Here is a 23,298-nt window from a genome sequence, read left to right on the forward strand (position 1 = left end):
ATTGAGCCCAAACTTTATGTTGCTAAGTGAAACATTTATTAAGTGAGAGTTGTCCCATTTTACGATCTTTCTTGCCATAGTTGTTAAGTGAATCACTGCAGTTGTTGTAGTCAGAATAGTAATGTGGTTGTTAAGTAAATCTGACTTTTCCATTGGCTTTGCTTGTCAGAAGGAGATCACATGACCCCGGGACATTGCAACTGTCATAAATATGAAATATGACCTCTGAATTTTGATCATCTGACCATGGGGATACTGCAATGGTTGTAAGTATGAAACAGAGTCATAAGTCACTTTTTTCACTGCGGTTGTAACTTTGAACGGTCATTAAATGAACTGTTGTAAGTCGAGGAGCACTTGTAATTCTTAAGCAATTCAGAAAAAAGAAGATGCCAGAATTTAGGCCCACAGAGAACTTCTATTTTTATGTAATATGTTGATTAGCCAGCAAAGAATGCACTGTCATTATGTCTAAGCTTTCTTTAAATCAATTTATGAAACATAAAAAAAGGTGATTATTTTTATAACTCCTATACTTTTCAGTTTTATGGTTAGCAATTTCAATATTGTGCTTAGTTCATTCCGATGGAAAAATGGATGGTTTTTAAGATGAGCATATACTGTATATCCTTAGCATTTTGTTTTTCAAATAGAAAAAAAAAAGAATACACTATTCGAAGAGGCAATGAGAAAAAAGTAGGAGGGAGGGGACACATATATTGCTTCCGGTACCTCTCAAGAGTTTTAAAAAGGTCTTGAGTCAATAGGACAAATACACAGCGCAGATTAGCTTTCTTCTTGTGACCTTGTCATGTTATTTGATTTGTAAGTTATTTATTTATTTATTTATTTATTTATTTATTTATTTATTTATTTATTTATTTATTTATTTATTTATTTAATTTCTATACCGCCCTTCTCCCAAAGGACTCAGGGCGGTGAACAGATTAAGATTTCATATACATATAATATTTTTTTTTTTTATAAACAGTAAATAATAAATTGAGTCAACTTGGTGTATCTGCTAAGACCTTGGCATAGAATTTAGATGTTTATGCTAGCCCTGCTTGTTGAAACAGAAAGGTCTTCAGGGCACGTCGGAAAGTGCGAAGATCTGGGATTATTCCTATTCCAGGGGGTATTTTGTTCCAAAGAGTAGGTGCCCCCACAGAGAAGGCTCTCTCCCTTGGAACTACTAGACGACATTGTTTTAATGATGGTACTATGAATAGGCCTACTCTGTGAGAGCGTATTGGTTGGTGGGAGGTTATCGGTTGCAGCAGGTGGTCTCGTAAGTACTCAGGTCCTAAGCCATGGAGCACTTTGAAGGTAAGAACCAACACCTTGAAGCGCACTCGGAAGGCCACCGGAAGCCAGTGCAGCTCGCGTAGAAGAGGTATTACATGTGAGCGCCATGTTGCTCCCATAATTACTTGCGCGGCCGCATTCTGGACCAGTTGGAGCTTCCGGGTGCACTTCAAGGGGAACCCCATGTAGAGAGCATTGCAGTAGTCAAGTCGGGAAATGAAAAACATAGCTATAATTTGCTGTGAGACTTTGATTTGGTCATGGTTGAGGGAAGCACAGGAAGGGGAAGATGATGAAAAAGGAGACAGGTCAATTCAAATGGATCTTGGAAATGTGATGTCTTTAGAACAGTGTTTCTCAACCTTGGCCGCTGGACGATGTGTGGACTTCAACTCCCACACATCGTCCAGCGGCCAAGGTTGAGAAACACTGCTTTAGAAGGTGGTGGCCTTTAGAAGTCTATGGAGATTCTCAGTCATCCAGCTCATGGTTGTCCCAAAGCTGCTTTTTTGAATACGTTTCGCTTCTCATCCAAGAGCTGAAGAAGCTTCTTGGACGAGAAGTGAAACGTCTTCAAAGAAAAACAAGAAAGAAAAGTCCAGTTGCCTCTTCAAAAAAGCACCTTTGGAACATATTCTTAGAGTTAACAGAAGTTGAATGTGACCTAAGAAACTTAGAAAACCAAGTTTAGACAAAAAGTTTGTCCTGAACCATGACTCAAGCTTATAGATGCTTTTGACATTTATGTGACCATGCCAATATAAAAGTTGGAATTAGTGGAACAACAGGTTTTTGATAAATCCCAGTTAGTTCTCATTAATTTTTGCTTTGTTAGAATTACACAAAAGTACTTGAGAGTCTTGAGAGCTTACTTGCCTTGCCTAATTGTCCCATCGTCTGAATGGACCAGTAACCATTTTTGGAAGAAAGGGTCGGAGAACATCAATCTGTATTCACCTCCTCTCATTGCAATTGAGATCCCTGGGTAAATTTTTTCTGCTATGCTTTTATGTACTCTTTCCTTTCTGATCGATGTACAGTACTTTGTGAAAGTCTGGTCACACAGTTGTGGCTACTTCAGAAAAGAAAGAATACTCCCTCAACTGTGTCAATAGTTATCCTGGACAAGAAGCAATGGATGGAAACTAATCATGGAAAGAAGCAACCTAGAACTAAGGAGATATAGAATAGAATAGAATAGAATAGAATAGAATAGAATAGAATAGAATAGAATAGAATAGAATAGAATAGAATAGAATAACAGAGTTGGAAGGGACCTTGGAGGTCTTCTAGTCTAACCCCCTGCTTAGACAGGAAACCCTACACCACTTCAGACAAATGGTTACCCAACATCTTCTTAAAAACTTCCAGTGTTGGAGCATTCACAATTTCTGGAGGCAAGTTGTTCCACTGATTAATTGTTCCAACTGTCAGAAAATTTCTCCTTAGTTCTAAATTGCTTCTCTCCTTGATTAGTTTCTACCCATTGCTTCTTGTCCTACCCTCAGGTGCTTTGGTGAATAGCTTGACTCCCTCTTCTTTGTGGCAAACATTGAAACATCATGTCTCCCCTAATCCTTCTTTTCATTAAACTAGACCTACCCAGTTCCTGCAACCGTTCTTCATATGTTTTAACCTCCAGTCCCCTAATCATCTTTGTTGCTCTTCTCTGCACTCTTTCTAGAGGCTCAACATCTCCTGAAAGTTAGAACAATTAATCAGTGGAATGACTTTCCTTCAGAAGTTGTGGGTGCTCCAACACTGGAAGTTTTTAAGAACAGATTGGACAGCCACTTTTCTGAAATGGTAGGATTTCCTGCTTGAACCAGGGGTTGGACTAAACCTCCAAGATCCCTTCCAACTCTGTTATTTTGTTATTTTATTATCCATGCTACAATAGCATAATGGTTATAACACTTGCTTTATAAATAGGTAGAAGTTTGCCATTTGAAGCTTAGGAGAAACTTTTTTAAAAATAATAATTTCTGCCTAGTACTATATATACTTTTCTCTGGGTTTTAAGGACATTCTTTTAAGGTTATTCTGAAAACAGACAAATAAAAAATGCAGAACAATGTAGCATCTACAGCATTTTCCGGAAATAAAATTATGACTGCCTGAAGATGGCTGTAAAAATCAATTCCAATTCCTTCCCTTTCGTACACATTGAAAAAAAAAATGAAAACAACTTGTGAGTGAGTGGGCAGCCCTAGAGAAGAAATGAACAAACAAATAAAGAAAAAAATATGTCCAATCGTGGAAATACACGGATATTAATACTGGAAGGTATTAGGATTTGAATAATGAAAGCAAATTGAATAATGAAATGAACAAATGCTTCTTGCACCTTTCTTTCCTACTTGTTAGTCCACCCTTCCCCAATTTCTGGAGCTCTCCAGAAATATTGGCAACACAGTTCCTAGAAAGCTATATCATCAGCATGGCCACATTGGTAGAGAATAATAAGGTCCATCATCCTAAAACATTGCACAAGCATCAGGCTACGGAAGACTGATATAATCTAAGGCCAAATTCCACATTTGCCTCTTGTATGTCTGGAAAGACTCTGGAAAGAGTGCAGAGAAGAGCAACAAAAATGATTAGGGGACTGGAGGCTAAAACATACAAAGAACAGTTACAGGAATTGGGTATATCTAGTCTAATGAAAAGAAGGACTAGAGGTGACATGATATCCCTGTTCCAATATTTGAGGGGCTCCTACAAATATGAGGGGTGTGGGGTGTGGGGTCAAACTAATTTCCAAAGCACCAAAAGGCAAGACAAGAAACAATGGTTGGAAACTAACCAAGGAAAGAAGTAACCTAGAATTAAGGAGAAATTTCCTAACGGTGAGAGCAATCAATCAACCCATGGAACAGCTTGCCTTCAGAAGTTGTAGGTGCTCCATCACTGGAGGCTTTCAAAAAGAGATTGGACAACCATTTGTCTGAACAGTCTCTTCCTGCATCAGCAGGGGGTTGGACTAGAAGACCTCCAAGGTTCCTTCCAACTCTTATTAGTCTACTTTTTATGTCCTATGTTTTTGGATCTTAGAATATTAATTAAAAGAAACACGAAGAATTTACCTTTGCATGTATGATCTCAGCAGGGTGATGCCCAGAAGGAAGTACATCATAATGGAACACACCATCATGGTCAGTCCCAGGAGTATGGCCCGGTCCTCTCCTGCTTTGAGAGCGGTGACTGTTTTCCTTTTGTCCAGTAGATCATGATCCCTGATTTTTTGGTAAATATTTCTGAGGTTGAAAACAATACATTCTTATGTGGAGTTCACACTTTAATCAATAAACCCTCTAAAAGGACTGTTTTGCTCCGTTTCCAGGGCCTGCCTCAGGGGAGATCACAGCTTTAAGATTACCGCATTCGATGTTTTCTAAACATTTTGCTTGGACCTGGTAGGGGAAAGAAAAAATCACCGGCATCCGAAACTCACAAAAGGCTTTCATTGGTGGAATGATTTTCAAAGCTCCCCTTTTCTTCCCTCTTGCCTCTGTTTTTCAATTTCCAGGAAGGTGCTTTGCAAAAGATGAAATGAATCTTTCACAACAAATCTTAGATCATTCACACCAGAGGAATTCTTTGGAATCCCCGGAAAAATGTGTGATGTGATGTGACTGAAGAGAGAGTAATCAAAGATGTATGCTTCCCTGCTTTATTTCCTGGTGGAAGTTTAGACTTCTGAGTTTCCTCATCAATTTAGAGTTCTTAGGGCTTGGCCTTCATAATACTCTGGACCAGGGGTCTCCAACCTTGGCCACTTTAAGACTGGTGGACTTCAACTCCCAGAGTTCCTGAGGGCTAGGAAGCAAGCCCAAGGGCCTGTAAGGACTCCGAGGATGGGAAGTGGAGCATGGGCTTCTTAGGGAGTAGGGAAGACCTCGGGAGGCCCTTGGACCTGTGCTAGGTCTCGCAGGGCCTCTCCTAATCCTGAGGCCTCTGTTTAATGATCCATGTGGTTTTTAACAACTGCATCAGAGGCAGCAGAGGTGAAGATTGTTAAGGAACAGAGGTGGGTTTCAGCAGGTTCTGACCAGTTCTGGAGAACCGGTAGCTGAAATTTTGAGTAGTTTGGAGAACTGGTAAATATCACCTCTGACTGGCCCTGCCCTCATCTATTCTCTGCTTCCTGAGTCCCAGCTGATAGGGAGGAAATGGGAATTTTGCAATAACCTTCCCCTAGATTGGGGAGGGAATGGCGATTTTACACCCACCACCATGCCACGCTCATCAAGCCACATCCACAGAACCGATAGCAAAAATTTTTGAATCCCACCACTGTTAAGGAAGGTCTCCTCACTTAATGACTGTCATGACTTGCGACTGTAATAGGCAGGGTCCATTATGACCATGAATCAAGGGCTATCTTTATATTCTTTAGTGTTCTGATATTTATGATAGCATTTTTCATAGTGTATAGTATTTTGTAGTCTTTCCATCTGCATTAATTTAGCACAAACATCTTTTTTTGTTCTCATTTCCTCGCATTGATGGCCATCCATAATGTAATCAGCTGATCAACATCAACATTGGCGCCAACTTATTTCTAGCTTACTTCATGTTGTTCTGGGTTTTTGTTAACCTAAAAATGATGGTCTAGCTCAGTGTTTCTCAACCTTGGAAGCTTGAAGATGGGTAGACTTCAACTCCCAGAATCCCCCAGCCAGCAGCGCTGGCTGGGGAATTCTGGGAGTTGAAGTCCACCCATCTTCAAGCTACCAAGGTTGAGAAACACTGGTCTAGCTATTATCCATTCTATCTATGGAATTCTTGATGCTTTCTGAACTTGGTTGTTTACTTGCGGACATTTCATTACGCAACTAGGTAACATCATCAATGTGAGTGAGTGTCGGATTTGCTGCCTTTTTTATATATAGTAGCTGCCCTGCCAGTTTCAGTGGGGGCATGGTTTTTTAACCTGGTATTACCTTAATTGGAGTGTTCTAAAGTGTTCAGACCAATCAGTCATCAATAGACACATTTATACACCATTCAAAAGAGACAATATGTATAAAACCTAAGAAGGAAATAAAAAACTAGAAGACATCTTCCCCACCAGCAGCCAACATTCAGATAAATAGCACCAGACAAAAAATGAGGCACATAAACAACACTCTATCCAAGGAACCTTCAAAGAGAAAACCACAACCCACCAAAAATTGGCAAGGCAAGCTACTATATATAAATAGGAAGCAATCCACATACTCATTTGCATGGATTATGTTATCTAATTGGGTAATAAAACATCTGTAAGCAAACAACCAAGCTCAGAGAGCAGCAAGGACCCCCACAGTTCAACCCTGAGCTACAGATTTATTCCAGGAGTGAAATCCAGCAGGTTCTGCCAGGTTCTGGAGAACCGGTAGTGGAAATTTTGAGCAGTTCGGAGAACCGGCAAATACCACCTCTGGCTGGCCCCAGAGTGGGGGCGGGGGGCAATGGAGGTTTGCAAGATCCTTCCCCCAGGAGTGGGGAGGGAATGGGGATTTTGCAATATCCTTCCCCTGCCACACACACCAAGCCATGCCCACAGAACCAGTAGTAAAAAAAAAAATGGATTTCACTACTGATACCTTCTGCAGGTATCTATCCTCTCTCTCTCTCTCTCTCTCAAATGAGTTACAGTCTGAGTTCCTACAGTTTCTATGCCTGAGAAATCCCACATTCAAATCAAATATTTTTATGGTATTTAAGAGTAGGACATGAGCAGACATATATTTTCTGCTCCATATACTCTAGTGAGTTTTATATTTTCCCATCACCACATATTGCAGGGATTAGCAATTTGGGAGGCGTTGGGGACACATTTGGAATGTTGATAAGTTAGGACAGTTGTTTATTTACAAAATGGTTCCCATGGTGAGCCTGGCCAGTCATCAAACATCAAGGTACCAGAAGGGCTGTTCCAGGATGTGCTGCAAATAACGAGAATGCCAAATGATCTTGCTTTGCTTTGCAGCAGGACAGATTCCTGGTTTTCTTTTTTAAAACCATACGTTTGCATGTATTAGAAAAGGAACAGAGTGGAAGGGATACTGCAAAATCTCCATTTCCCCCCCCAACTCTAGGGGAAGGATACTGCAAAATCCCCATTCCCTCCCCACTCTGGGGCCAGCCAGAGGTGGTATTTGGCGGTTCTTCAAACTACTCAAAATTTCCGCTACCTGTTCTCCAAACTACTCAAAATTTCTGCTACCGGTTCTCCAGAACCTGTCAGAACCTGCTGGATTTCACCCCTGGATTGACTTAACAACTGTAGGCGAGAAAGGTCACAAAATAGGGCAAAACTCTCTTAACAAATGTCTCACTTAGCAACATAAATGGTGGGCTCAGTTGTGGTTGTAAGTCGAGGACTACCTGTATAGCCACACAATAAAGATAGAGCTAGTATTCCTGGCTATGCTTCTTGTCTGGAGAACATTGTGGGGCTTGCAGGGCTGAGGACAACTTCATTTGTCTGCAGTGGTGTAGGGTTTCCTGCCTAAGCAGGGGGTTGGACTAGAAGACCTCCAAGGTCCCTTCCATCTCAGTTATTTTATTCTATTTGTTTGTATCTCTGCTTTTCTTTTCTTCTTCTCCATAATTTGGAACTCATTGGGTGTGTGGAATGAGCTCTGATTTATTTTTCCCTCACTGATGATAGCCAGCAAAATGCAGTAGAGTAGATAATCGGAGAAAGGGGTAAATGCGTGATATTATGGGTAGACATGGAATGCTGACTAATATATCAGGGAGAGTAAGGGAGGGTGATACACAGATGGACTTTTGGACATTTGGTTCTGAAGGTGTAACTCCGTCATAAAATACTCTGGCCATCTTTCAAAGCAGTCTCTGCACTGATGTTTCTTAACCTTAGCAATTTGAAGATGTGTGGACTTCAACTCCCAGAATTCCCCAGCCATCCCAGAATTCTGGGATTTGACGTCTATATATCAGTGATGGCAAACCTTTTCGGCTCCGAGTGCCCAAACTGGAATGCACATGCGCACGTGCATGCCGGAGCACCAGAAACATGTGCCAGTGCGCACGTGCGCACTGGCCAACTGCTCTTCCGCTTTCCAGTGTGTGCATGCTCACCGGCCAGCCAGGGGTGAAATCCAAAATGTTTCCCTGCTGGTTCTGTGGGCGTGGCTTGGTGGGCGTGGCAGGGGAAGGATATTGCAAAACCTCCATTCCCACCCCACTCCAGGAGAAGGATACTACAAAATCTCCATTCCTTCCCCTCCTGGGGAAAGGATAGTGTAAAATCTCCATTCTCACCCCTCCTGGTGGAAGGATACTGCAAAATCTCCATTCCCACCCCACTCCTGGTGGAAGGATACTACAATATCTCCATTCCCTCCCCTCCTGGGGAAAGGATATTGCAAACTCTCCATTCCCACCTCATTCTGGGGCTAGCCAGAGGTAGTATTTGCCGGTTTCCCGAACTACTCAAAATTTCCGCTAACAGTTCTCCAGAACCTGTTAGAACCTGCTGGATTTCACCCCTGCGGCCAGCTGGTCTTTGGGTTTCCAGTGCTCAGGTGTGCACAAAGACCAGCTGGCCGAGGTGCATGTGCACGCCGGAGACCGGAAGGGCAGCTGGCGACGGCACATGTGCCCACGGAGAGGGTTCTGCGTGCCAGGTATGCCATAGGTTCGCCATCACGGCTATATATATCTTCAAGTTGAGAAATACTGCACTACACAGTGGTGCTTCCCATAAGAGAGCCACAGATGTGTACCTGCGTATCTTGTTTGAAAACAGGAAAGCAAATGTTTTGCTCGTGCCTTTGTGTGGCTATAGAGCCTGATCCAATTTATTCAGGAAAAACAAACCTGCATATATTTAGACATGCGTCGGATTGCAGTCCTACCAGCCCTCAGTTTGAACATCCTCACTTGAAAATAAATAGATTGGTTTGATTCATTTTCAAATTAGTACACTGCTACTGGCAGCTTTTCTCTGATTCTAGCTTGATATGTATTATTGTTATTTTATTCCTGTTTTCATAATTTTTTACTGCGCTGCTTCTTCCATTACTTGCAGTAAAATCCACATGCATTATTCCAGTTCGCTGCTAAGGATTTACTCTGGAATGCATGCAATAAATGAACCGACTCCCAAAAAACTCGCTAACCTTTCCCCCAGCTTGAAATGAAATTCATAATTGATCTATCTCATCCTTTTATTTTCCCCCTCACAAAAACCATAGCACAACAACAACAGCATCATTTCCTTCCCCAGTTTACAGGAAAATGTATGAGATCACATTCGTTCCCTTAGAAAAAGAGATGCGAACAAAATAAGTAAGTGTCCCACGACTCTGGCTATTTATCAAAACGTATTTAACTGTAATGGCTTGCTATCGGTAGATGCGTTGCTACCGAATGAAAAGCAGGCAGGGAACGGCAGCAATTGTCATGCTGTTCTGGAACATTAGCCCATCACGCAACATAACTTGTGTCGCTCTGCAGACATAAAACGGGCATGGCACAATCAGTCAATAATATCGCACCAGAACACAAATGTGATTCACATGGACGATTGAGAAATAAGATGGCTAATTGAAAAGGACGGCCATGTCATTTCCACAGGAGGCTATGAGGCATGAAATGGACAGCGGAGAGGTAACAAACAAAAGATTAAACCAAACAAATAAAATTGTAGGAGCCCCAGGCAGTAAAGTGACTGATGTCCTGCGCTGCATGTTAAGAGGCTACCTGGTTTCTGTGGATGCTTAATTTGGTTCTAGAAAGCCAAACTTAGTGGAAAGTTTATACTCAGAGGTGGGTTTTAGCAGGTTCTGACCAGTTCTGGAGAACCAGTAGCGGAAATTTTGAGTAGTTCGGAGAACCGGTAGTAAAAATTCTGACTGGCCCCGCCCCCACTTATTCTCTGCCTCCCAAGTCCCAGCTGATTGGGAGGAAATGGGGATTTTGCAGTAAACTTCCCCTGGATTAGAGAGGGAATGGAAATTTTACAGTATCCTTCCCCTGCCACGCCCACCAAGCCACGCCCAGAGAACAGCTAATAAAAATTTTTTTGAAACCCACCACTGTTTATACTTAGAAAGTGTCTACCAAGAAACCTGTTGATAGGTTATCTCAGAAAGAACATTCGTTTTCATGAATATTTGTTCTCTTGTCCTTTTCTAAGGCATCCAGCTAGTTAGCAATTGGTACATCAGAGAGCAGTGAATTCCTTCATCTCAGGTAGTTGTGTACATACTTACAAAAGGGCATTACTATACATCTATCTTCCTAAGACTCCTCTACAGGCTGAACCACCAGAGTCCGCTGTGAAGGATCACGTAAGTTCTCAGTAGCTTATTGAAACAATTCCAGCAGGAATAGAAAGCTACTTAAACTCTGGTAAACCCACAGAGTGAAAAATGACCTGTTCTGAGAACCCAACCACACCAAGTATAGGTTGGTATTTTACTCAGTTGTTATGTAAACAATGCAACCCCTCCCGTTTCTCTTCTGCTACGCAATAGCAAAATGCAGTAAAGAGAAACAATTGGATAAAATTAAGCAAGATTATTACCTCTGTGGCTGTTAAGGCTCACCCAGCCTGAGGTGTCTGTCTTTTCAGATGAAGGCATTATTGATTTTTGGGGATTTAAAAGCTCGGAATTTTTCTAGTTATTGCACCATTTTGGTTGTCTTGCATTTTGAATTTTCTGCTATGTGTGGGAACTCAGTTGATGGTAGGACAAGGAAGAAGGAACTGCTTCCGTTTTATGTTTGGAAAAGAGCACAGATTAATGTGGCAAGAAGAATGCCAAAAGTGAGTCCCATATGATACAATAACTTCCAACTGTACATCCAGATCAGATTTTGGATTTGGGGAGGAAAAAAAAAAGAAATAGTAGAAAATCCAAAGCACTTGTGGCCTTGTGTGGAAATATCCTCGTGGATATAAAAATTATCTGATGGTGTTCTGTGGCTACTGAACAATACCAAAAAACAGGGCATGTCCAAGGGTGACTTCCTTTAAGTGTGATTTACTCTCCTAGGCCCTTTGTAGCATTTAGAACAGGGGTGTCAAACTCGATTTCATTGAGGGCCGCATCGGGGTTTATGTTTGACCTCGGGGGGCTGGGGTTGGCATGGCCAAAGTGGGCATGGCCAGCTCGGTCATTTGTGTCAGGGGCTCCTGTGGCGGCCTGAACACTCTGACAGTTAAAATGGGCTCCCGAGCTTCGTTTTCGGGTGCAATGGCCCCTTGCAACCCTCTGCCAACAAAAACAGAGTTTAGGAGGGTCGCATGCAGCCCTCCTGACCTCCATTTTCACTGGCAGAAGCATTGTGGGCCAGTCCTTCACTGTTTCCAGGGTGCCACCGCAGGCCAGATCTAAACACCCCGTCGGCCAGATCTGCCTGCGGGCCTTGAGTTTGACTCCCCTGATTTAGAAGTTAAATTACATCATCTGATGGCTTCAAACAGCCTTTGGTGCACCAGGTCACACAGCTGATGCTTGCCTTTTAGGAGACATGGATTGGGAAAACTAAATAGCAATGGCCTACTTCTTCTGACCAAATAACCCCAAGCATATGCACCACTAACATGATGCTCAGACTTGCAAGCAAGTATAAAACTACCTGAATGCATCACAGGTTCAAACAAATGTTAATGTTGAAAAAAAAAAAGGATGACAAGAAAATAATGTTTACCGCATGAAAATGTTGAAAAATTAAAAGGCTGCAGGTTGTAGACAGTGTAACTGGAGAAAGGTTAAAATGGGGCTGTGGTTTGTTCCTGGCTGTGTGCCTCGTTTAACATTGCTTAGGAATGAGGCACTCATGTCCCCGGGGATTGGGAAAATGTCACAGTTGTTCCCTGAACAAAAGGGAAGGTAATTAGAGTGGGGGTGGGGGGTGGGGTTAGTTTGTTAAATGGGAAAATACTTGATAGAATTTTGATTGAAAGGGTGCAAATGGTGAATGGCCAGTGCACTTCCATGCCAAGGGATTGTACAGGCCAGATTCTTCGTGTCACTTATTTCTCATAGAAATATGAGAAAGAAATTTATTGCATGCTTGTTAAAACTTATGATAAAGAAAATAGGCATCAATTTTGGAATGTTTTGCAGGACTCTGGAACTGAACGATGGTCGCTCTAACCGGAACGGTAATTTATAATGGAAATAAAGCATTTGCTTCATTTATTATTTATTTATCCCTGACATTTCTATGTCGTTCCACTCTAAATATGCACTGAGCGTGCATGAGAGAGAGAAAGAGAGAGAGAGAAAACTCACTACGGATTTCAACACCAAAGAGAAGCATCACACAAATAGGTGAGACATCCTAGTTTGTTTCATAGATTTACGGATAGATGAATATGGTGACATTAGAGATATGCTGATTGGGGACATTAACACGCATGTACATTTGCACGTAGACAATGCTGTGTTGTTGGCGGAGAACACAAATGATTTGCAGCAAATGGGAGATTGCAACAAGGAGTACTCCTTATTTGTACTGGGTTGAAAATGCATCTTTGTTGGCCCGCCCTGCAGATACGCTGTCAAATTTCAGCCAGGTACTCTGGGGGCTATAGCATAGCTAACAACAACAAAAGCCCAGTGTGTTTCTATGCAGGTGGAATCAACATCGCAAAAAAGACCTAATATTTATTTTTTATGCCCTAGGATACCTGGAACAAGGAGCTTTGTACTTTAGATCCAGTGGTCGGCTTTTGTACATTTCCTGATTTATTTATTTTTCCTAGTATGTATTTCCTAGTTAAAAGGCAGCACAACAAAAGCATATTCTGACTTTACCTTCACATTCCATAGGGAAGTTTGAATTACGGGCAGTCCTTGGAATTAAGAATGTGTAATTTACAGTGTAACTTACAGACAATTCGAACTTACAAATGGGCTGCCAACTACTAAAGATGGCAGATGGTATTCTCCTTCCTCAAACCAATGGACCACTGAAGAATATTTTCATGAACCTCTGAACCTGCACATTTTAAATACAGGTAGCCCTTGACTTATGACTACAGTGGAGCCCAAAGGTTCTATGCTAAGCGAGACATTTGTTAAGTGAGTTTTGCCCCTTTTTACGACTATTTAGGGGACGCGGTGGCTCAGTTACTAAGACACTGAGTTTGTCGATCAGAAAGGTCGGCAATTCGGCGGTTCAAATCCCTAGCGCCACGTAATGGAGTGAACTCCCATTACTTGCCCCAGGTTCTGCCAACCTAGCAGTTCAAAAGCATGTAAAAATGCAAGTAGAAAACTAGGGACCATCTTTGGTGGGAAGGTAACAGCGTTCCGTGTGCCTTTGGTGTTTAGTCGTGCTGGCCACATGACCACAGAATCATCATCTGACAGTGCTGGCTCTTCGGCTTACAAATGGAGATGAGTACTGCCCCCTAGAGTCGGGAATGACTAGCACGTATGTGCGAGGGGAATTTTTACCTTTATGACTATTTTTGCCACGGATGTTAAGTGAATCAGTGTAGTTCTTACGTTAGGAACATGATTGTTAGGTGAATCTGGCTTCCCCGTTGACTTTGCTTGTCAGAAGGTCACAAAAGGGGATCAGGTGACCTTGGGACACTGCAACCGTCGTAACTAGGGGTCACTTGCCAAGTAGTTCAGGTTCGCCTGATTTGCCAGTTGCGTCCCTTTCTGGATCGGGACTCATTACGCACGGTCACTCACGCCCTTGTCACCTCATGCCTGGACTATTGCAATGCTCTCTACATGGGGCTCCCCTTGAGGAGCACCCGGAGGCTCCAACTGGTCCAGAATGCGGCCGCGCAGGTGGTGACGGGAACGACGTGGCGCTCCCATGTGACCCCCCTCCTGCGCGAGCTGCACTGGCTCCCAGTGGTCATCCGGGTGCGCTTCAAGGTTTTGGTTACCACCTTTAGAGCGCTCCATGGCTCAGGACCAGGGTACTTACGAGACCACCTTCTGCCACCAGTAGCCTCTCACCGACCAGTTCGCTCCCATAGAGAGGGGCTCCTCAGGGTGCCATCGGCCAAACAATGTCGACTGGCGGCCCCCAGGGGGAGAGCCTTCTCTGTGGGAGCACCTGCCATCTGGAACGAGCTCCCTCCGGAGATACGGAGGATTCAAGACCTACGCATCTTCCGCCGCGCCCTAAAAACGTTTTTATTCCAATAGGCTGGTCTGGCCTAACTCTCCCTTTTAAATTGGGTTTTAAATGTTTTACATAAATTGGATGTCTTAAATTTGTTTTTTGAGCCCAAATTATTTAATTTATTTTTAATAGTTTTTAACTTTTGTATGTCCTTTGTATTTTTATCTTGGCTGTTCACCACCCTGAGTCCTCCGGGAGTAGGGCGGTATACAAATATGATAAAATAAATAAATAAATAAATAAGTGTCTGAAGTTTGATTACATGACCGTGGGGATGCTGCAATGGTAGTAAGTGTGAAAAAGGGTCATTAGCAGTGGTGAAATGTAAAATTTGTTACTATTGGTTCTGTGGGCATGGCTTGGTGGGGTGGGGTGGGGTAATGTGACTGGGTAATTATGGCCAACTTTTTTTTTTTTACTTTTAAAAGCATTTTTTTGGCTGAAGAGGTTGTAAAAAAATATTTTTAAAAGCCTCTGACAATCAGACAACTCAGCTGGGATCGTCAGAGGCGTCTAAAAGCATTTTTTCCTACAACTTCTTCAGCCGAAGAGGTGGCAGAAAAAAATGCTTTGAAAAGCCTCTGACGATCCCAGCTGAGCTGCGCGATCATCAGAGGCTTTTTTAAAAAAAACTTTTAAAAGCATTTTTTCAGCCGAAGAGGTTGTAGAAAAAATGCTTTTAAAAGTAAAAAAAAAAAAAGCCTCTGATGATCGCGTGGCTCAGCTGGAAATTGGTGGGGGGGAGGGCGCAGGGATTTTTACTACTGGTTCTCCGAACCACCGCCACCATCGCTACCGGATCGGGTGATCCAGTCCGAACCAGGAGCATTTCACCTCTGGTCATAAGTCACTTTTTTCAGTGCCATTGTAACTTTGAACAGTCATTAAATATGACTGTTGTATGTCGGGGACTACCTGTATATATATATATATAGTTGGTTTTCAGTGATTCATGAAAACATTGAGCTGCTGAAAGAAGGAGAATGCCATCTGCTATTTTTAGCAATAGGCAGTCCGTTCATGAGTTCTGACTTACATAAAATTCATCTTAAAGGCATATTTAGGGACAGATCTTGTTCTTAACCTGGGGACTGTCTGTGATTGATGGAGGAGCTGGAAGTGAGCAGAGAAAAATTAGAATAAATTTTCCCAACCTGATGACACTGTGAATTATAACTCCCAGAAATTCCAGCTATCATAGGAGATGAATGGAGTTTGGGTCTCCTATTTCATATAACGTTAAATAACATAATAATAGAGAAGCGCGTACTTCCCAAAATATATCATATAATATTTTAGGGCAATGTGGAACTTTCTGATACAGAAGCATGGTCTGGGGGGTATCATTGGCTTTCCACGTCTCTCAGAATTAGTCTTCATTCTTTTCCCTCCGATACAGGTAGACCTTGACTTACAACAGTTCATTTAATGACCATTCGCAGTTACAATGGCACTGAAAAAGGGGACTTATGACCTTTTTTTTTGGACACTAGCAACCATTGCAGTTATCCCTATGGTCACATGATCAAAATTCAGACTGGGTCATATTTATGACGATTGTAGTGTCCTTGGCATCGTGGGATCAACGTTTGACAAACAAAGTCAGTGGGGATGCCAGATTCACTTAACAACCCCTTTGACTAACTTAACAACTGCAGAGAGTCACTTAATGTCAGAGTATATTCATAGACTGGAATAGGCAACAAGGTCAGTCAATGAGTAGACATGTCAACTCTATTGGGTCAGTCAATGAGCGCTGTTTGGAAACTGAAACAGTTTGGAGCCTGGACGTGGCTAAACTAGTCTGCTGCTGGAACTGAAGCTGTTCTCCTCTCTGCCTGTGTTTTGCCTGTAACTACTACCGTGTTTTCCCGAAAATAAGACCCTGTCTTATATTTTTTTGAACCCTGAAATAAGCGCTTGGCCTTATTGCCATGCGTTCAAAAGCCCGATTGGGCTTATTATTAGGGGATGTCTTATTTTGGGGAAAACAAGGTACCACATTGGAAAAACCTGCTTTTGGTATTGTATATGTATTTCATGTGTTATTATGCATATAAAGCAGTGGTGAAATCTAAAATTTGTTACTATTGGTTCTGTGGGCATGGCCAATTTTTTTTTTTTTTACTTTTAAAACCATTATTTCTACAACCTCTTCAGCGAAGAGGATGTAAAAAAATGCTTTCAAAAGGCTCTGACGATCCCAGCTGAGTTGCCTGATCATCAGAGGGTTGAAGAAAAAGTTTTTTTCTTTTAAATGGCTCTGACGATCCAAGCTGAGTTGCCTGATCGGCAGAGGCTTTTTAAAAAAACATTGTATAGATACAGAATACACAGTCATTGTAGTCTGCCTCTGATGATTGTGCGGCTCAGCTGGGCATGGGGGGGGGCAGGGATTTTTGCTACCGGTTCTCCAAACCACCCGCCTCCATTGCTACCGGATTGGGTGATCTGGTCCGAACTGGGAGCATTTCATTCCTGATATAAAGAGAAGTTAATGAATTCCTGCTGAATCAGTTACCTGTGTGTGCTTTCTGGATTTCATTTCTGCAACAAATTCTAACACTTAACAACTCTGGCAAGAAAGGTTGTAAAATGGGACAAAACAAATGTCTCACTTAGCAACAGAAAATTTGGGCTCAATTGCCGTCATAAATGGAGGACTATCTCTAATTACTATAGAAATTCTCATCTGTTCGTGATGGCACACAAAGTGATTGGGGAAAGAAAAAGCAATAGGGATAGAATTCTCTCTCCTATCATTCCTGGTTACCAGTAATGCCATTATTATAAATGACCAGTTATTTTGTGATAGTACTTTCACCATCTTGGGTAAAAAAAATGTAGTTAGCACATCAAAAGTGCTGCACAAGGAGCCCAGCGCTTGCCTAACGCAATGTGGACGCCACGTACCTTCTCTCATCATGCCTGTATGATGTGGAGCTCCGGCCACTGGTCCAAATGAACATCTTAGAGGATTGGTCTCCACTGCCTCTCCTTACCGTTGAGGTCCTGGAGGAAAGATGGCAGGACCTAGGAGAAAATGGAGAATCTTCATTACCGTATGCTGAAAACCTGCTGGGCCTCATCACATCTAACAGATCCAAGTGCCAAATTTGATTGCCCTGCAGGCTCTGCTCCATAGAGAGTGTCTTTTAGATGATTCCAGATGATATGCAAAACAAGACGATGACCTTTCTCTTCCCTTCCAGGAGGTTCGGTTGACATTAAATTATTTCCTGCTCATTTTTCTTAATTTCTTTTTTCTCCTGTTTCCCTCTCCCTTTCTGTCAGAGCTAAGAAAATCTCACTGTGCTGCCTTCTAAAATGTGTGGGTTCTTTCTTCGAAGCAAGTTCACTCATGTTTGACTTAAGTTTCCTATCCATCTCTAGTCCATCTATGCAGGCCTCCTCTCTCCCCCTGATGGTTTTTGATATGAACTTTTCTTCGGTCCTTTCCTTTAAGCATCCATTGAGATATCCAACAAGGAGGACGGCTTGAAGCTGTATGAACTCATCTCTAACCAAACTGGCAGTTAAATGAAAATGGAGGTTAAAGTCCACCATCCAGGTGGATTTCCCACAGCTGTTTCTGCAGCTGTTTCTGTGTGAGGGTGTGCACATGCGTGCGTGCGTGTGACTGAGTGTGACATGGATCCCTTGGCAACATGATCTGTGACACCATGACTACCAAAGAGATTTGTTGACATTAGGTATACGCTTCTTTTTTCCCCCTTTTCACAGTTATTCCCCAACCTAGTCTTCTTTACTTTTACTTTTACTTTTATTTGATTTATATACCGCCCTACTCCCGAAGGACTCAGGGCGGTGAACAGCCAACAATAAAATATATACATACAAAATTTAAAAAGCAGAAATAAAATCGAATTAAACAGTTTGGCCCAGACAGATTAAAAAACCCCAATCAATTTAAAACAAATTAAACTTTGAATGTTAAAAATATTAAAAAATATTAAAAATTTATTTAAAAAGAGGGAGAAAGTTAGGCCAGGCCCACCTGGTGGAATAAAAAGGTCTTAAGAGTGTGACGGAAGGTGCGCAGATCCGGGATCCTCCGTATCTCCGGATAAATCTAAAAGAAGATCTTAAATCTTCTTCTAGATTTAACAGAGTAACCGAATAACAGAGTTGGAAGGGACCTTGTAGGTCATCTAGTCCAACCCCCCCCCAAGCAGGAGACCCTACACCAGGGGTTGGCAACCTTAAACCTTCAAAGTGCTACAAAGGTCCTAATCGGAAGCCCTCCATTCAATTCTGGAGCCGACCGGAAGTCCAGTTCCCCTGCCATAGAGTTTCCTCCTAGTGCGGTGTCCTTTTTCCTCTACCTGTCCTAACCAAAAGTCCTATCAATTGTGGAGCTGACCGGAAAACCCGCCCCTTGCCATAGAGTTTCCTCCTGGCACGCCATGCTTAGGGGGAAGCATGAACCAGAAGCTCCTCTCAAAATTGTGGCACCAACCAGCGACAGAGAGCCGCATCAGAGAGATGAAAGAGCCACATGCGGCTCCAGAGCCACAGGTTGCTGACCCCTGCCCTACCCCATTTCTGACAAATGGCAGTCCAATCTCTTCTTGAAAGCTTTCAATAATGAAGCTCCCACAACTTCCGAAGACAAGCTGTTCTGTTGGTTGATTGTGCTCACTGTTAGAAAATTTCTCCTTATTTCTAGGTTGAATCTCTCATCGATCAGTTTCCATCCATTATTCTTTGTCTGGCCTTCAGGTACTATCATTCTCAGGCAACTGCTTTTCCCTACCTCCTCCTCCTCCTCCTCCTGGAAAGCAACATTCAAGCGGAAGAAAAATTTGTAACGAAACTGGGAATGCATGTTACTTCTTCTCTCACTTATAATCGTTGTCCTTCACACTATTTGGACCACCTTTCCCAAAATGATTTTTGTATCAACTGTTTTGTTGCAGTTTATCAGTGGCAGGCAATTTATGGCAATTGCTCTCAGAACAGCAAGTTGTATTAAAAAGTGTCAGGCCCCATGCAGCTGAGCAGCTCAAGACCAAGGAAGCAAGAACTACAAAGCTTTTGGTAAGATACTTTCATGATACCCTTAAGATATTTTTACCCTTTATGGCCTGGGTCCAGGTTATCTGATGTACTGTCTCACTCCAATGGGATTGGCTTGCCTGACTTGCTCTGGCAGAATGGGTATCCTCTGGATCTCATCGGCTAAGGAATTGCAGCTGGCAATTCAATGGTCTAGATCCGTGATGGCAGATCAATGGCTACTTCTGCTGACTGCCGGTTGCCTGGCAGTTTAAATCTCACCAGGCTCAAGCTTCTATCCTTCTGAGGTGGGTAAAATGAGGACCCAAATTGTTGGGGCAATATGCTGACTGTGTAAACTGCTTAGAGAAGGCTGTAAAGCATTGTGAAGCAGTATATAAGTCTAATTGTCTTTAGTCTGTTATTTATGATATTGTAAGCCACTCAGAGTAGATAGAAAGATGGACAGCATACAAACTTAATAAATAAGTAAGTAAGTAAGTAAGTAAGTAAGTAAGTAAGTAAGTAAGTAAGTACCTTTAATGCTCATCTGCAATAACTGCAGAATCTTGGAAACTGTATTAAGAATTTTCCAATTCCTTCATTTATTAAAGTATTCTTAAAGATGCTTTTTCTCAAATTTCTATCTATCTGGGCTGTATGTATTTATTTGAATGGCATGTTGGCCTAGTTGAGAAGACTCTCACCTCCCACTTGGAAGGTTGAAAGTTCAATCATCCTAGGTAATGACAGATTAACAATTAATCAGTGGGATAACTTGCCTCTAGAAGCTATAAATGCTCCAACACTGGAAGTTTTTAAGAAGAGATTGGACAACCATTTTTCTGACATTGTGTAGGGTTTCCTGCCTAAGCAGGGGGTTGGACTAGAAGACCTCCAAGGTCCCTTCCAACTCTGTTTTTCTATTCTATTCTTTCACTCAATTCCTTAGGACTGTGATGGGGAACCTATGGCACGCGTGCCACAGGCGGCACTTGGAGCCATATTGGTGGGCACGCAAGCATTGCCCTAGCTCAGTTCCGGCACACATGTGCACGCTGGCCAGCTGATTTTCGGGCCTTTGGGGCCCACTGGAAGTCAGGAAACAGGCCATTTTTGGCCTCCAGAGGGCCCCCTGGAGGGTGGGGAAGGCCGTTTTTTCCCTCCCCAGGCTTCTAGAAAGCCTCTGGAGCCTGGGGAGGGCGAAAAACGGGCCTACTCGGCCCACCATGCCATTGCGTGCCAAAAGTGGGGGAGTGCAGGGAGGTCGGGCGCACATGCGTGGGGGGTGGGGCGCATTGAATTATGGGTGTGGGCACGCAGACATGTTACCCCCCCCGGGCTACCCCCGCTTTTGGCACACGATGGCAAAAAGGTTAGCCATCACTGCCTTAGGATGACATTCTCTCCCTTTCCTTGCCCCCCTCCCTGCAATCTCTCACAAAAAAGGTCATCCTTTAAAGTTCAGTGCAGTTTTTGGTACCCTTTTATCTACTTAATTTTAAGCTAAAAATATCTGAGAGTTATAGGAGGAGGGTCAGCTCTGCCATGCGGCTGGGTGCAGCAATCTGTATTAAGCATTTGCCTGAGAGGGTGAGAAATGAATGCAAGAATTTATGCCTGAGATGCAAACCTTCTTAAATGAGTGGAGCGAGAGAGGACAGGCCGGTGGAACAGATGCCTTGAGCTTAACTGCGGCTGGCCTTGGGCCGAATTTCAAAAGTCTGCTGCTATAGATAAGTTCAAAAAGAAATGTCTTTTCTCCTAGCAGAATACTGAGAATAGGTGTCAGCTGTCACGTTACTCTTTCTTGTGCTTTGCTACCAGGCTGTGACAGACTGCCATGAACTCTGGGGAGAGGGAATGGGAGGGAGGGATGCTTGGGGGAAACCAAAAGTAACTGCTGTATCTCCCTGAGATGCAGCCTCAAGATCACTTGGCTGGGAGAAGAAAGTAGTTGCATACCAACCTAAGCTTGAACTGACTGTTCTGAAAACAACTTGCTTGAACCTGATTGGTCATGGGGTGGTGGTGGTGTCAGTGATGGGAGTCAGTTAAAGGAGGGAAAAGTTGAATTTAGACATTTTGTTGTGCAATTCTCAGCTCTGGCTCTGCATTATCGCAATACACTTGACTTCTAATAAAAATATACCTTTCTCAATTAAATGGAGCCAAAGATCGTTTCTAATTAGGGGTTTAAGCTGTGGCAGAGTCTACAATAGGTAAGCAAAGATACGTATGAGGGGGACGTGGTAGCTCAGTGGCTAAAACGCTGAGCTTGTTGATTGAAAGGTTTAATTAATTAATTTAATTAATTAAATTTATATGCCGCCCCTCTCCGAAGACTCAGGGCGGCAGTTCAGTGGTTCGAATCCCTAGTGCTGCGTAATGGGGTGAGCTCCCGTTACTTGTCCCAGCTTCTGCCAACCTAGCAGTTCGAAAGCACGTAAAAAGTGCAAGTAGAAAAATAGGGGCCATCTTTGGTGGGAAGGTAACAGAGTTCTGTGCACCTTTGGCGTTGAGTCATGCCAGCCACATGACCATGGAGACATTTTTGGACAGCGCTGGCTCTTCGGCTTTGAAACGGAGATGAGCACCGCCTCCTAGAGTCGGGAACGACTAGCACATATGTGCGAGAGGAACCTTTACCTTTACCTAGATACGTATGAAGGATAAGAGGTGTTAGGATATGGTGTAAGTCTAACGTTGTCCAGGCTATATATTTGTTCTATCACTTTAAATGTATTCTGTAACTTTAAATGTAATGCTGAGTAATTGTACTGCTGAGTCATTGTAATGACTAATGACTGCTGACTGAATGGTGACTGCAATTATCATAATTGAGTCATTGCACTCCTGACTTCACTTATCTTAAGTGGATAATTACTAGTGTAAACTGTATATAAGAAGGAAGCCGAGCTATAGTCATTGTTGGACCTGCTCTCATCATTGCTTGACTTGTTGCTTGACTTGCTGGTTGGAACTGTTACTGTCGTGTGTGAAGACGTGGATGGATCTGCTACCATCGTGATTTATTACCAGCATTGAATTGCTGTTTATTACCAACTGCTGTTTGTCTGGTAAGAAGATATATGTAACTTCGGATTGATTTGAATGGCTAAAGACTTGGATTGACTAAAAGACTATGCAATTGTTTTTCACTACAAAACAAAAGCTTTGTTAAACCAATTGTATGTATTGTATTCATTGCTCTCAGTACCGTTTCTCTGTGCACTTACTCTGCTGGTTGGTAACACAACAATATCCTTAACAAGAGGTACTTCTGCCACTATTCTTTCAGTAGCTCACAACAGATGACCATCAGTATAAGTCATCCGTATGCTGTAGCTGTCAAAAATGCAGTTCCGGGCTGCATCAACAGAGGGATAGTATCAAGATCACAGGAAGTGATAGTACTGTCCTATATTACTCTAGTGAGGTCAACCTTGGAATATTGCATCCAGTTCTGGTCATCACAATACAAGATGTTGAGATTCTGGAAAGAATGCAGAGAACAACAACAAATACGATAAGGGGTCTGGAGGCTAAATCATACGATGAATAGTTAAGGGAACTAGGTAGGTTTAACCTAATGAGGATTAGGTGTAGAAGAGACTAGATAACCATCTTCTAATACTTATGAAACGTTGGCTATATCCAAAGGGTGTGTTTCAAGGAGCTGCTATTCGGGCCTCTTTTACTTCTGGATGGGAATCCTTGAAACATCTTTAGAACATATGAGTATGGAACATTACTAAATATAGAATAGGGCTTGCCAACTCTGTTTTGAGCACCAAGGATGTTTAATGACATCCAGCCTTCTCCCACAAATAAATTGATGACATG

The 23,298-nt window shown here is 42.5% G+C and overlaps 1 protein-coding gene across 4 annotated transcripts in view; it reads right to left on the minus strand.

Moving 5' to 3' along the window:
• KCNMB2 (potassium calcium-activated channel subfamily M regulatory beta subunit 2) overlaps positions 1–23,298 on the minus strand; it is a 330,212-nt gene that overhangs the window by 39,591 nt on the left and 267,323 nt on the right. For 2 of the 4 annotated variants that reach the window (XM_034438944.2, XM_034438943.3), the window contains 2 exons: positions 17,347–17,466; positions 4,395–4,565 (listed from right to left, as the gene is read on the minus strand). In XM_034438944.2, coding sequence (XP_034294835.1) covers positions 4,395–4,565; positions 17,347–17,402 — 227 coding nt within the window. In that variant the 5' untranslated portion in view covers positions 17,403–17,466. Of the gene's footprint in view, positions 1–4,394; positions 4,566–17,346; positions 17,670–23,298 lie in introns of those variants that run through there. The other 2 variants (XM_087872502.1, XM_087872501.1) reach the window with 2 other exon arrangements.

The sequence above is a fragment of the Pantherophis guttatus genome, chromosome 6 (genome assembly GCF_059756535.1).
Source record: "Pantherophis guttatus breed Tessera chromosome 6, ASM5975653v1, whole genome shotgun sequence".
Taxonomy (NCBI): Eukaryota; Metazoa; Chordata; class Lepidosauria; order Squamata; family Colubridae; genus Pantherophis; species Pantherophis guttatus.